The 15000-nt window shown below is 43.3% G+C and overlaps 3 protein-coding genes across 5 annotated transcripts in view; 1 reads left to right on the top strand and 2 right to left on the bottom strand.

Moving 5' to 3' along the window:
- The window catches only part of zdhhc9 (zinc finger DHHC-type palmitoyltransferase 9), a 17774-nt gene extending 15921 nt beyond the window's left edge, over positions 1-1853 (top strand). For both annotated transcript variants that reach the window (XM_035532145.1, XM_035532144.1), the window contains 3 exons: positions 1-78; positions 227-329; positions 968-1853. The exon at positions 1-78 is cut by the window's left edge and continues 26 nt beyond it. In XM_035532145.1, the coding sequence (XP_035388038.1) occupies positions 1-78; positions 227-329; positions 968-1147 (361 nt within the window). In that variant the 3' untranslated portion in view covers positions 1148-1853. The remainder of the gene's footprint in view (positions 79-226; positions 330-967) is intronic.
- Positions 1854-4200: 2347 nt separating this feature from the next.
- sash3 (SAM and SH3 domain containing 3) lies at positions 4201-11536 on the bottom strand. Its single transcript, XM_027018578.2, has 8 exons — positions 11283-11536; positions 9094-9186; positions 7236-7364; positions 6808-6949; positions 6557-6687; positions 6156-6368; positions 5798-5942; positions 4201-5204 (listed from the first exon to the last, which is right to left on the bottom strand). Exons 1-8 carry the CDS (start codon positions 11343-11345, stop codon positions 4999-5001), a joined length of 1122 nt encoding a protein of 373 aa, XP_026874379.2. The 5' UTR covers positions 11346-11536; the 3' UTR covers positions 4201-4998.
- Positions 11537-14564: 3028 nt separating this feature from the next.
- xpnpep2 (X-prolyl aminopeptidase (aminopeptidase P) 2, membrane-bound) overlaps positions 14565-15000 on the bottom strand; it is a 9511-nt gene continuing 9075 nt past the window's right edge. For both annotated transcript variants that reach the window (XM_035531906.1, XM_027018545.2), the window contains one exon: positions 14565-15000. This exon is cut by the window's right edge and continues 401 nt beyond it. The gene's annotated coding sequence lies outside the window, so the exon portion shown is untranslated.

Genomic DNA, 15000 nt, shown 5'->3' with positions numbered 1-15000 from the left:
CCGGGTTCAGAACCCATACAGTCACAAGAACATTGTGAAGAACTGCTGTGAGGTGCTGTGTGGACCCACCTACCCAAGGTAGGAACCCTACTGACCTCTGGCATTGCAGTGGAAGGGCAAGCCTAATCTTGCATCTATGGGCAGTGCGATTACATATGTTCCACCTCTCTCTCTCTCTCTCTCTCTCTCTCTCTCTCTCTCTCTCTCTCTCTCTCTCTCTTGCCAGTGTGTTGGACAGAAGGGGGGTGATGCTGGAGTCTTCTGGCTCCACCCCTTGCAAAACTTCAGATGTCACAGCCGCCACGGCCAACACAGTGACGCCCAATGAGGTAGGCATGGTAACCTTACATGGTGACACCCAATGAAGTAATTATTAGAACCTGGCATGGTGACGCCCAATGAGGTAGGCATGGTAACCTTACATGGTGACACCCAATGAAGTAATTATTAGAACCTGGCATGGTGACGCCCAATGAGGTAGTCATGGTAACCTTACATGGTGACACCCAATGAAGTAATTATTAGAACCTGGCATGGTGATGGCCAATGAGGTAGTCATGGTAACCTGTGTGTGCCCAGGGAGCGTGTCTGTGCGAAGGCAAGTGAGACGATATAAAAGAACGCAGGGCTGCTGCTTTTGCGCTATCGGAGCGATGTTCTGAGGGTGGAGGCCATTACTCCGTGACCTTGCGCAGTCTCTCCACCTGAGGGCACTGTTAACATTCAGCTCCTCATTCTGAGCAGAACTCGGAGAATAACTCGGGCGGGTTTCTCCGTTCGATTTTTCACATTCACTAGAAACTCTAAATCTGTGGTCCAGCTCCAGCACTCAGGGAATGTAAAGATCCGAATCCTGCAGAGACAGAACCCTGCCTCCTCCACCCCACATCCGTCCTGCTAAACACTCTCTGGCACCTGTTCGCGTTTGGATTTGCGTGTTCTGATTGTAGCCTTTTTTTCCTTGCAGAAAACCACTTCCCCTCTGATCCCCAACGAACACTCCCCCGACGAGGCCCCGCCCAGCATAGCCACGACTGGCCACGACACTGCCACCAGCATCCCTGAAGAGGAGGATGCAACCGGCCCGAACGGGTCCGCACCCAAAGCCCCGCCCACAACCATCCTCGTCAAGGAGTCTTCCCACTAGACCTTCGCCGCAGCCGCCCAACGCCCCCCCCATCGAGGAGTGCGTGCGTATGAACGGTCTGGAGAACGGTGGGAGAGACTCAATCAAGAGGCCACGTGTGGATCCTGTCACCACCCTTCCTCTATCACTGAAATGCTGCATGACCACTGGGGTTTCTCTGATTGGCTGTCTGCGATGCTTTTCTTCCAGTGGCGTTACCTGTTTCTGAACGGCCATTTCCTGCCCCTCCTGTGCTCCTGGCGCAGACCGATGCACATGCCATTCTAGAGTCTGATTCTAGATTCTGTAGTACTTTGTGCAACAGGTGCCGCGCAATATCGACTCCTCTGGGGTGATTTCTGAAGGGTGCGAAACGGAACAGTTACCTGTATATTAGCAACTCATGCACAGACTGCACAACAGAGCATATGGAGTCATTAACAGGTCACGCTCCCAAAAAGCACTGCGGGCCAGTTTTTTGTAGTTGATATTTCAGTCAGTGAGTTATAGTCGTGCTTCATTCTGGTTTTGTTTCTTTTAAATATCGAATGTCCACTGATGTCACTGAAGTCCAATAGTGATGCTTTAAAGGGTGTCCGTGTGAGCATGACAAGAAATACAAGATGTTTCAGGTCAGTGAAGGGAAGCCCCTCCTACACTGTGTGTGTGTGTGTGCGTGGTTGTGTGGGCGTGGTTGTGTGTGTGTGCGTGGTTGTGTGTGCGTGGTTGTGTGTGTGTGCGTGGTTGTGTATGTGCGTGGTTGTGTGTGCGTGGTTGTGTGTGTGTGGTTGTGTGTGTGTATGTGCGTGGTTGTGTGTGTGTGTGTGTGTGGTTGTGTGTGTGTGTGGTTATGTGAGTGTGTGTGTACTGGTGTAAGTTTAGGAGCGTCATCTCTCTCTGTTTGTGTGTGTGTGCATGGTTGTGTGTGTGTGCGTGGTTGTGTGTGTGCGTGGTTGTGTGTGTGCATGGTTGTGTGTGCGCACGTGGTTGTGTGAGTCTGTGTATGTGTACTGGTGAAGGTTTAGGAGCGTCGTCTCTCTCTCTCTGTCAGTGTGTGTGCGTGCATGGTTGTGTGTGTGTGCGCGCGTGGTTGTGTGTGTGTACTGGTGTAGGTGTTTAGGAGCATAGATGCCGGTCTGTTGATGACAGATATTAGTGCCAGTGCCTTATCTCCAAGCTGCACTCAGTCATCTATGACCATCTGAAGAAAAATCCTACAGTTTCCACGTCATAGTGCTACCCAAAATAGTTTATGTTAAGTATTAAAGATGTTATTTTCAAAATCAAAACATCAATACACATTGACAAGCAACAAAAAAGAAAGGTTAAACAATGAAATCCACATGAAGCCATGTTATAAATGTACATAATGTAAAAAAACCCAAAACAAACACTTATTAGTTGAGATTGCGTGCACTCTAATGAAGTAAAGAAGCAGGAGGCTCTCCTGCGTACGCGCACTGGCCATCTTCACCTCTTTAGCAGCAGACTGACTCGTCAGGATTATCCCGGAAACGTCTCCATCCTGTGTCCTGCTCTGCTGTTTGTGGTCATGACTCGGACCGGTGTCCGCTGTTTGTGCTCGAGCTCTCTTCTGTGCCTCTGTGCCTCACGTGAGGCATGTGTGACTCAAGGCTGTGTGCGCCTTGGCTGAACGTGACCAGGCTGGGACCGAAGAGACGGAAATGAATTCTCAGAGTCTTCACCACATCTGTCAATTTTACACCGAAATGGCGGGACCAGGGCTACAGAACAGCGTGTTTACAATGCCTGACACATGGGCCTTTACCTGGCGTCTGCAGGACACGGTCCATGAGTGCGTGTTCGATGCGCAACATATTTAACCAGTGCTAGTCTGTGAGCTGCGCATCTTTTCGGTTTTATTCTTTCTTTGTAAGGTAGAGTAGATGTGTCTATGTAAGCTTCAGCAAATTCTTAGTGAAAGAATGTTATTGGTGTAAAATGTTGAATGACTACAAGTACCATTTAGTAAATCCTTCGTATCTCCAAGCCAGTTAAAGCATCTTTGTGTTTTGTTGTATTTTTTCTAGTAGGCACTGTGTGTGTGTGTGTGTGTGTGTGTGTGTGTTGGGGGTGTTGGGGGTGTTGGGGGGGAGGGGGCGAGATAATGAGAGATTACGAGAGACGTGTGTGTTTCTGACGGCTATCTGAGAGAGATAAGGAGTCTGCGGTCAGATGTTCCCTGAGTGGAGCTGCAGTGTCCTGTGGGCAGCAAGAGGGATGTAAAGAATGATTGAGAAAAAAAATCATTTTTTTGATGCATTCTTTTGCATGTTAACTGTTAGTTTTCCTTATGATTTAACGAGCTATATGTGCTTTGTGTGGAGAATTTGTCTGATACGAGGGGTCTGGAAGCTCCGATGAGGATGGGCCACGTTTCGGTGCTGCTATAACAGAGGCCTTCGACCACGACACGACAGCACGCGCCAACGTGTGTAGTATGCACATCCAGCGTCGTCTTTGTTAGCAGAAGCTGAGCTGTCCCTGGCTTAGTTTCAACACAGTTTTGCTGTGTATTGATAGAATTATGTAAGTATGCCTTTTTCACATATTTTGTGTTTATGCTTTTTGGCATAAACGTTAGTGTTAACGAAAATGGCGTCCGGACGGTTGCGTGCAGGCGTATAGGCTCGCAGAAGTGGCGAGCTGTGTAGTGAGTAGGCTCGCAGAGGTGGTAGTAGTGCATTTTTGGTCCAGATAAATTGATTGATTACATGAGTTGACAGTGAATCTACAACCGTAATGCCATTTTAGGGTTTAAAATGTATTGAACATTATCAAGAAATGCAGGTCTGCTCTAGATATATGTTTACAATGTATGATGTATACAATATAATCTATCACTTGTTAAATTATGTTCCGTTCACTTTTTTTCTATCAACACTGTGATTATCTCATATTTTCACTTTGTTTTACATGCTGGATTGGTATGTGTACATATGTTCATTAAATTATACAGTGTCTTTCACTTTATTGCAGTGTGATTGGTACACTCGCCATTGTAATGTAAATTGTGACAGTTATCTTCCCAAGAGAACCTAATTTTACCAACATTACCCATTTTCATAAAAAATTTATTCAAAACAAAGCGTCATGAAAACAAATCGCAGACCATGTCACAATTACAGGCTAAGAGAACACAAACCAAACTGTGGAAAAAAAACAAAAAAACAAAAAAACAAACAACATATATATATACAACAGTGCACACAGGTGTTTATAAATGGAACACGTAAGGAACCTCCACCCATATCAACACAACCGTCAACACACAATAGTGTCTCAAGACACCACACAATGTTTGTGAAAAACAAAAATTCTTAGTAAGCAGAAGAATACCTTTGGGTTGTACATTCATAATGAAAATGACACGCTTTAAAATACATTGTTGTAGTATAAAGATCATATATCTTATAAGACCATATATATCATCATATTAAAGAATTATAGATTAGCTATAACAACAGAAATGACTGATTACTTTGCCCTCGAATAACTAAAGATGTGCTGTAAATTTCTGTTCATATGTATACAAAAGCCATTGAAACACTGAAAAAAACTATCAAGATGTCAGAAATGTAAAAATCGTAGGCAACGGAATAGCCACTGTCCATTAATATAATTAAAATCAGTTATTTAGCTATAATTCAATATTAAAGACTTTCCTTCAAACATGAAGTCATAAACATTACAGTCAAGCACATGGGTATCCATGTGCATCTGAAATATGTTTGTCATGGAAGTTTGCTGCTACAAAGCTCACGAAAGATCCTCTGGAGCCGTGAGTGAGACGGAGGGAGTCCGCAGTGAGTGACTGTGGAGTTCTCCAGCACTGACTCATCGCACGGGGCTCAGGATTCCTCCTTCACGTCCAGGACCTGCAGCTGCTCCTGTATTGCGCCCAGCTGTGAGTCTGTCCTAGGGTCCTCCTCGGGCCCCAGGAGCGTTTCGGTCTCCTCGCGCCCGTTCGCCAGGATCTCGGTGCTCTCGTAGCAGCCTGAGTCGCGCGGTACATCGCCCTTCTGCTCATCACCACCGGTCTCCTCCTCAGACTCGGCTGCAGGGAAACAAAGAGGCGTTTCACTGAACAAGTCTGTTGCTGACTGGCTGATTGCGCCATACTGGTCCACGTTTCTCTAGAACTGGCACGGTCTGCTAGGACATGATGCAAGGACGTTTGCAGAAAAGTACAATTCAAATAACTGGGACACATTTGGCAGCGTTGGCTGGCCAATTAGTAAGATGCTGGTGTAGTTAATCTCTGGGCACCTGCAGCCAGGTGTTTAACGAGAGAGAGAGCAAACCTCAGCCATTATAACAGCTAATTTTCTGCTTGAAAGAATTCCTGAAATATGCCCATGGACCAGTACATGTCTTCAGAGCTAGTCTGCTACAAACATTACCATGGAAATGAAATGAAATGAATACACAATTTGGCTGGTGAAAACACATTTCCTACTGGTGAGGTGTCCAGGTCTGTACGGACCCCCTCTGTATGGGCTTTAGTTTCGTGTATTTTAATGGCATTGTTCTAAATGCTAAAATAACTCCATCTTTACAAAGGCTGTTTTGTTCTGAAGGCTCTTTGCGTCTCAGAGCCTGTAGATATGGATGGATAGTTTTGTGCCACGAGAGGCACACAGCACGTACAGTCCTGCAGCAGTTCGGCGGCTGTCAATATCTTGGTGCGTTGCTCGGGATCTGTGATATTCAGTTCGTTTAGGTGGGACTCCTTCAGGGCTCCAAAGTCCTCCAAACTTTGGAAACCATGCATGGAGAGAAGAGATCCAAGCTCCTGGAAAGACAAACAAACTGAGTTTCCCATCATTAGGCGTTCACCTTATCATGACATACAAAACAGCAGCCTACCAGCTTGTAACTTGTATCTGGATTAACAAAGCCAATACGACCACTGTGGACTGTTCTCACACGAGATCACTTTAAGTTTTGGACCAGTGGATCGGTGCGATACCATGTGACAGTGCGCTCCCACCCAACTGGCACTTACAGCGAGACCGATCCTGTCCAGAAGCTCGTCCAGGGTTTGGGGTTTGGGTCGGTTGCGATGTCCCTGGCTTTGACACCTCTTCCTCCTGGGCGGCGTGTCCTCCTCCGGCAGCATGGTGACATAGATGAACTTGAAGGATCCCACTTTGTTGTTGAGTTTACCGGTCCAGGTGCCCACGGGTGGTTTCTCGATGATCTGGATGATGTCGCCTTTCTGTGGAGCAGACGCTGCACGTTTGTACTTATTTTTCAAACATTTCAATTTCTACACCACTAAAAACATAATAAGGCATAATGAAACACTCATCAACACACCAGGCTAACTTGTTTCATATGGACAACAAATTGTTTATTTGGGGGGGGGGGGGGGGGGGGTAAATAACAAAGGGACAGACTCCTAACCTGGAGTTTGAGGCAGTCGACGTCATACGGGCTGGGAGTGAAGTCAGTATGAACGAGGGCCCGTCCGATGTAGGGGCCGTCAAAGCTGTACCTCTGACTGAAGCCACTGTCCAGGCTTTGCCTGTCTCCACCTGCGCATACATAAGACAACCTTGAAGGAAGGCCTCAGTGTCAAAGCATGAATGTCACTAACAATTGGATGCCAGATTGCCTTATGAGCTGATTAGTATGGAGCTAAGTGTCTCTCTTACATCCAGAGAGCTGGCGGGACAGAGGAGAGTGCATGGTGTCCTCAGAACTGTTGGAGCACACGGACATCCTGTTCCCCGTACCCAGGTCTGGGATCCCGTCAGGAGACAGGGGTGACATTGAGCCTTCCTCTCCACTCTCGGTCTGCAAAACAAACCATCAAACTTTTCTAATGAATACAAACAGAAACATACCTTCAAATTTAGGGTCTTTGTTAGAATGGAGTCAAAATGTTCATTTTCTGTTTGCTGGATATTTCCCATTTTCATCCAGAAGGGGGAGACATAATCAGTCTGCTTTGCTGGACTGGACCGGCGGCTTCTTTTTAAACACCCTGATTGTTGCTAACGTGAGAATTCCCTTTCCCAGTGAACAGATTGGCTGATTCATGCGTTTGTGTGTTGTGCTGATTCTTGGTGCTCCAACTCACCCCCTCCTCTGCAAGAACTTTTTGTACCATCTTGGATGTCTTGCGAGTCATTGTACGAGTGATGACGTTCCGCCATTTCTTTCCCAGCTTCCCACTGTGTTTCCCCGAGTCTTCTGGCCCTTCTGGCACCTAATGGAAGTACAGCAACACTTTATTAGTGTTTACATTTATTCATTTGTTTGTTAGTAATATGAACAGCCACTGACCATGTAAATAGGGGATTCCAAAAACAAAATATTAGACTTATAAATTAGAATGATATATGTTTGTGTAGTCTTGTTCATTACGATCACTGCTTAACAGTTTAAGGCAAGTTTCCCAAATTGACTCAACTGACTTATTGGTACTGAAGATTAGTCTAAGATTGGGCATAAACTCTCTTTATATTTTAAGGTAAATAACTTCGTACTGACTAAACAGACAGAACTGAGACTGGATAATTGTACTGAGGCAGAATCATTCTTTAATTCTAAGTCAAGACATTTTGACTGCTTGACTTTATCGTGATCACATCCTTCATGTAAACCAAAGCCCACGTCTCTGTATAATTTCCATCCCTGCTATCCAGCCTGGGGTAGGTACAGCACTGTGTCTGTTTTTTCATTGTGTAACTATTTCATGCGTAATGATGTCACTATTAAATAGGTCATCGTGTCTTTACGTAATTTACACAGAAGGCAGAAAACCACTAGTTTTGTATCGTTTCCTCATATCTAGCATGCGTTTGTCTCCTCCCTGCCTTGTGTTTATTCTCAGACCTTGAAAGCATTTCAACCATTGAGCAACAGCTACAAGCTGGCCGAAACACATCATCCTCTTTGTCACTTGAGAATTATGTGGTATTTAAAAAAATAAAAAAGCTCTCTGCCCTGTGCGTGGGGGGTGGTGAATTTCCAGTAAGCCACAGTCAGTTACTGTGACATTACCACAGTGAGTCAACCAGTTGGCTGCAGTGTGTACTGCCATGAGCTACAACCGTCACCTGTTACTACGGTTACAGAGGAGGACCACCCACTGCCACTGCTGTTGCTGTGTACATCGGTTGTCTGGGAATTTGGTGACACACAGTCATTTTCCCATTACTTGGGGAAGGACTCTGCTATTGAGCATAAATTAGTGATGCTATCTTTAAATCAGCATCCCATACTAGTGTGTTCAGTGTACTTCTCTTCCTTCCTTCCTGTCTTTATTTCTTGCTTTCTTTTTCTATCCAGCTACCTTTCTAGAGATAGTAAAATTGTAGTGAAGTATGCGTGATTTTCAGAGAAACAGACAGAGGTCTGAATTCAGCTGTGTAAGCAACATACTTCTGAATCTGTAGGAGGAAGGACTATCTATCTATCTATCTATCTATCTATCTATCTATCTATCTATCTATCTATCTATCTATCTATCTATCTATCTATCTATCTATCTAGCTATCTAGCTATCTAGCTATCTATCTATCTAGCTATCTATCTAGCTATCTATCTAGCTATCTAGCTATCTATCTACCTCTGTACTTCCTGCTGTATTCATGCATTATCAGTATTTCTGCATCGTTCAGGCTCTATGCTTGGCTAGCTCATATGGGGATGGTATCCTGTTGGGTATTTTTAAATATGACCCAGTGTGGTTTACAGAAAGCTTCTAAATCACATACTGATCTCTCTGTTTCAGTCTCCCAATGCAGCTGGAAGAACACAGGATATTCTATCTTACCTTTAGATTAATTTAATTTAATTTCAATTCATTTCACCTTTTGAAATGTACAATCACAACACTGAGGATCATTTAGTCTGACTAACTGCCAAGTAAATGTAATTAATGTCCTGAAAAATAACTTGGTAAACAGTAAACAGTAAAAGTGCGAGCTCACCATCTCATTCAGGATGGGATCAGGACACATTACAGGTGAAGATGGTTTGGGTTTCATAAAGTCTTTAAAACTGCTGGATCTCTGCAGTGTCAGCTGTGGACACACACACACACACACACACACACACACACACACACACACACACACACACACACACACACACGCGCGTGCGCGCACACACACACACGCGCACACGCACACACACACGCACACACGCACGCACACACACACACACACACACACACACACACGCACACACACACACACACAGAAATAATGTTACTCAGAACAGACTGATATCAGCATACCTCAGAAATTCCCTTAAAAAGTCACACCTTGGTAAGCTGGGCAACATAACATCATCTTGCATGTATTTAACAACCACAATAACAACCCTATAAAAAACCTTTCTTGGCGGGGAGGGTCAACTACAACAACGCAGACAACATCAGCAACAACAAGCTTGAAATCAAACAGAAGCACTTGTGTGTCTTAGCAACTCTCCGTTTCTGGCCCTGTCTTCTCTCACTCATTGGTTTATCCGTCAGGTGGTGGAAATATGTCGTATACTGCTATTGCTCTGGGAGAGTCACAACTTGAATTCAGCACTATACGAAGTTCACAGTTTATTTTGATATCTGATGCAGAGAGGGAGACTACAGCCTGTGCAATACTGCAAGTTCTGGGCACAGTCTTCTGGAACAGGGCCTGAAATCAGTAGTCCCCTATCACCACAGGCCAGCGGTGCTGTGATTGGCTTGCAAAGCTTTCCTGTAGCATAGTGACTTCCTGTACTGAGAAGAAAAGATGGTACGAATGATGGGGTGAGGAAAAGAAGCCGTACTATACCAAGAAAACGATTGATGTCATGTGCACGTGCGCACACACACACACACACACACACACACACACACACAACCCTGCATAAAGTGCTGGATAAGAACAACTGTGCAGTATTTTTGTCAGACACTTTTATCTCACCGTGTTGTTGAAGCATATTGCTCTTCACTTTGATTAAGGTTCTTTAAGTCAAACAAAGATGTCTGGGTATTTTTAATAGACATATAAGGGTGTGTATGGAAGTACTGCTGTATACAATTGTCTAATCCATATGATGGCCACCTGGCATCACAGAAATAATGAGGCAGCTTTGAACAAACATTCGTAGGTACTATGTATGTAACTGTAATTTACATTTGTAGGTACTATGTATGTAACTGTAATTTACATTTGTAGGTACTATGTATGTAATTGTAATGTACATTTGAATTTACTATGTATGTAACTGTAATGTACATTTGTAGTGTTTGTAGTGTTTGTAAAACTATTTTGTCTGAATTTTGTCTGACATGAGCTGCTAGTTTTTAAAAGTACTGGGATTGTAATATAGTCACAGATCTAACTACATATCTGATCTTGTCAACACAGCCAGTAGGCTAATGAGGAACCACTGTGTTTTAGTTACCATGAAGAAACACATTTAAAGCATCTCTCTGGACTTCCTCTGCACAGTCGACACAGACATGACAGCGTCAGGCTGTGCTTTTTTTTCAAGACAGGCAGAAATCTCCCCGGAGAGCTTTCAGTTGATGTTTTGTGTTTCTGACGGCTTCAGAACAGTGTGGAGGGAATGCAAGGTGACATACAGAAACTTGTGGTTGATGCACAAAAGATGATAATCAAGTGGAAATTAGGGCTGGTAGAGTTTTGTGTAAGAGGTGCAGATTCAGTGTAAATGAAAGGAAAAAACCCTGGAGCTGAGCAGACTCCCCGCGCTGAGGTAAATGTCACCATGGAGCCTCTGAAGGGCCTCTTAAGACATGAGAAACACTTTCAGGATGTGTGGTGATGGCCTGCGTCTCTACAGGAAGCATAGAGCAGCCATGCATTGCAACCTGACTCTGACGATGCAGTCAGACAAACCCAAGAAAAGTCATTTACACGTAACACAGACACACAGAACACTCGTGCTGTGCAATAACTGACATGCCACCAGCTTTTGATGCGGTGCTGTTTGTAGGGAAAATGTTAAAGTAAAGCTTTTTTGGGGTTTTGCTTAGCATATAATCTATCAGATCCTGTATTGCAATATAAGGTTACCAGAAGGTTCTTGTTGTAAGTCTAACTTTGTCTCTGTCATCCTCTCTGACAAATTCACAGCATTTGCACAAAATAACACAAAGTCTCACCTTCTTCTTCTGCACCTGACCCTGCTCCTTCTCTGAGGCGTTGGATGGCTTCCGTCGTAACATGTTTTTCAGTGAAGGCGAGTTTACTTGAAAAAGCCAAACACAGCCGTGGTGCTATGGTACTCTGCGGCGCTCCAGCGATGCCTGTCACGCTGACTGTCACAGTGTGCCACTCACAAATGCACCCGGCGGACAAGAAAGGAGAAGAAAGCCTGTTCTTTCTCTCTGCCGAGTGGAGAACTCGGCGTGAGCGGAAGTCACATGATCTGAGAGGAACTTCTTAAATATTTTAGGGGTTGGATTTGGTTGAACCAGAGGTTTTCACCTGTTAAAACCAAATCTATTTAACAGTACTTCAACCAAAGACCTTGCGTGTAGTTTTATTCTCTTATTTAAAAGTCATCACATTTACTATCACCATCAAATGTTAGAACAGGTTGTTCCTGTGTGACACCATAACATAAGAAATGTTAAAATTTATATCCTTTTCAATATCCTTTTCATATAATATTATATTATTATCTCAGAGTGTGAGGTAAAATAGAAACACAGAAAAATCTGACTCTTGCATCCAGCTTGCAAATCAACCTCAGGCCAACGTTACAGTTTCAGACATGAGTCATGAGTGTAAAATGACAAGCTTTCAAAACTCACCAACTCCCACATCTTCCACGACTATTTTTTAATGCTGACAACTTACCTCAGTAGTATTTTTTATTTGTTATATTATCTACCAATAAGTACATGAATATCACCAAAGTAGACTCATCACTGTATGCAAGTGACTGGTGCCAGTCCACCTGACTATCCCAGTATGTCCACCTGACTATCCCAGTATGTCCACTTGACTATCCCAGTGGGATCCAGCAGTTGATGCCTTTATTCTCTTACTACTGTGACTCTTAACTAATGTATTGTCTTTGTGAGCAATAACGAAGCTCAGCATGTTTATATACTTTGGCCACCACAGGGAAGGTAAGTGTGCACCCTGGACAGTGCAGGAGCTGCAGACCAGCAGCTGACCAGAAGCTGTAGTGTCCTTGAGGAAAAGCAAAATTGTTGTTGTGAAACGTTGTGATGTTAATAGACCTATAAAACAGACCTATAAATGTAATCTATATAATAGACCTATGTAATAGACCTATGTAATAGGTCTATGTAATATATCTATGTAATAGATTTATGTAAATAGACCTGTCTAAGCAGACCTATGTAAACAGACCTATGTAATAGATCTATGTAATAGACCTATGTAAATAGAACTATGTAAATATACCTGTGCAATAGACCTATGAAAATTGGCCTATGTAAACAAACCTATGTAAATAGACCTATGTGAATAGACCTATGTAAACAGATAATATGTAAACAGACCTATGTAATAGACCTATGTAATAGATCTATGTAATAGACCTATATAAATATACTTATGTAATAGATCTACGTAACAGACCTATGTAAACAGACCTATGTAATAGACTTATGTAACAGAACTATGTAATAGACCTATGTAATAGAACTATGTAAATATAACTGTGCAATAGACCTATGTAAGTAGACCTATGTAAACAGACATGTAAATTGACCTATGTAAATAGACCTATGTAAACGGACATATGTAAATAGATCTAAGTAAACAGACATATGTAAATAGACCTATTTAAATAGACCTATGTAAACAGACATATGTAAATACAGACATATGTAAATAGACCTATGTAAATAGTCATATGTACTTGTGCATGGGCATGTGCTTGTGCGCTGGCTAACTCACAAAGTGAGTTATTTTTGCATCTGCCTTGCCACATGACATGGGGAGGTCTTTTTACTGTTCCTTAGGCTTTAGTGTGACTGATCCCATAAGAAAGGCGAGTTCACCAGAAAATGACAACCTAGAAACTCATCCCCACAGCATAATCCATCAGCCACCTCCTTTTGTGTAACATACTTCCTATTTTTATAGTTCACTTGCAAAGGCACTCTAATGAGAAAAAAAATAAAACAATGGTTTTATCTGTTGACCTTAACAACCTGCTGGTTAAGCCATTATGTCTCATCCTGTTAAAAACCAAACAAAAGTGTGCAGAGAGGGGGGGATGAGGAGAGAGAGAGAGAGAGAGAGAGAGAGAGAGAGAGAGAGAGAGAGGAAGAGAGAGAGACAGAGAGACAGAGAGAGAAACAGACAGAGAGCGCGAGAGAGGAAAGATGATGCTTATGCTCTGTAAACCACATTCACGACTTCCTGCACTTCTAATAGAGGTGTTGCCAAGCAACAGGGCCACTGCTGGCATGTGCACGTCACTTGTAGCAGCAAGAAGAAACAACAAACCTCAACGCTCATAGGCAGGGCCTTGCAGGTGGGCGGAGACTTCTAAAAGGTAATGTACACCTATAGGCAGGGCCTTGCAGGTGGGCGGAGACTTCTAAAAGGTAATGTACACCTATAGGCAGGGCCTCGCAGGTGGGCGGAGACTTCTAAAAGGTAATGTCCACCGATAGGCAGGGCCTCGCAGGTGGGCGGAGACTTCTAAAAGGTAATGTACACCTATAGGCAGGGCCTCGCAGGTGGGCGGAGACTTCTAAAAGGTAATGTACACCTATAGGCAGGGCCTCGCAGGTGGGCGGAGACTTCTAAAAGGTAATGTACACCTATAGGCAGGGCCTCGCAGGTGGGCGGAGACTTCTAAAAGGTAATGTACACCTATAGGCAGGGCCTCGCAGGTGGGCGGAGACTTCTAAAAGGTAATGTACACCTATAGGCAGGGCCTCGCAGGTGGGCGGAGACTTCTAAAAGGTAATGTACACCTATAGGCAGGGCCTCAAAGGTGGGCGGAGACTTCTAAAAGGTAATGTACACCTATAGGCAGGGCCTCGCAGGTGGGCGGAGACTTAAATGGCAGCATGCTCTTCTCGAAGCACATTCATCCCTCTGCTTTGATTACTGATTCCCCAGGTTATGTGGAATTCTGCTATTTTAGCTAAAAGATGCAGTATGTCATGGCACTATGTGTCAAGACAGTAAAGTAGGAGGGCAGTGGTAGTTCAGGCCCCTGAACAAGACGCTTTACCCTCAAGTTGTACTCAGTAATAATTGTAAGTTTGCATAAAACTGTCAGGTAAATGAAATAGGATCAATTAATATTGACAATTTCAAAAACATAAACATTCACCACAAACATGGATGGCAGGTTAATAGCATTTGACATTTTAAAATAGAAAAACAGTCCTGGCACCTGCTTTGGTAATATTTTACCTAAAAAATAAAACCCACTAATTTTGTTGCATATTCATTTAGATTATTTTATTAACTGTGATGGTAAATATATTATTTATATTTTCAGTAGATAATTAATTTCACAGCAACGTACACTTCTGTCTCCAGTGGAACTGACATGCATGGGAGACAATAAAGTTTTCTCTTGTTTAGAAAAAAACATTTAGGACCATCTCCTGTAAAAAGTGCGGATTTCAAAAAGCTAAAGTGTGATTTTAAAAACACCAAGGAAACTCTGCTGCTGGTATAAACACATGCTGATGCAATCACAGAGTAATATTACAATTCAATTCCATGTTGAAATTTATATCAGAAACACACATTATTTTGACAAAAAATGCTCTTTGAATCTAATTGGTACTGTCATGTCATGTTAAGGAAAAAGCAAGACTGCAGTCTCTTATGTCCCCTTAGTGTGTTCAGATCCTTAAATATTTGCAAATC

The sequence above is a fragment of the Electrophorus electricus genome, chromosome 12 (assembly GCF_013358815.1).
Source record: "Electrophorus electricus isolate fEleEle1 chromosome 12, fEleEle1.pri, whole genome shotgun sequence".
Taxonomy (NCBI): Eukaryota; Metazoa; Chordata; class Actinopteri; order Gymnotiformes; family Gymnotidae; genus Electrophorus; species Electrophorus electricus.
The sequence above is the reverse complement of the archived record's forward strand: the minus strand, read 5'-3'. Positions and strand labels throughout refer to the sequence as shown.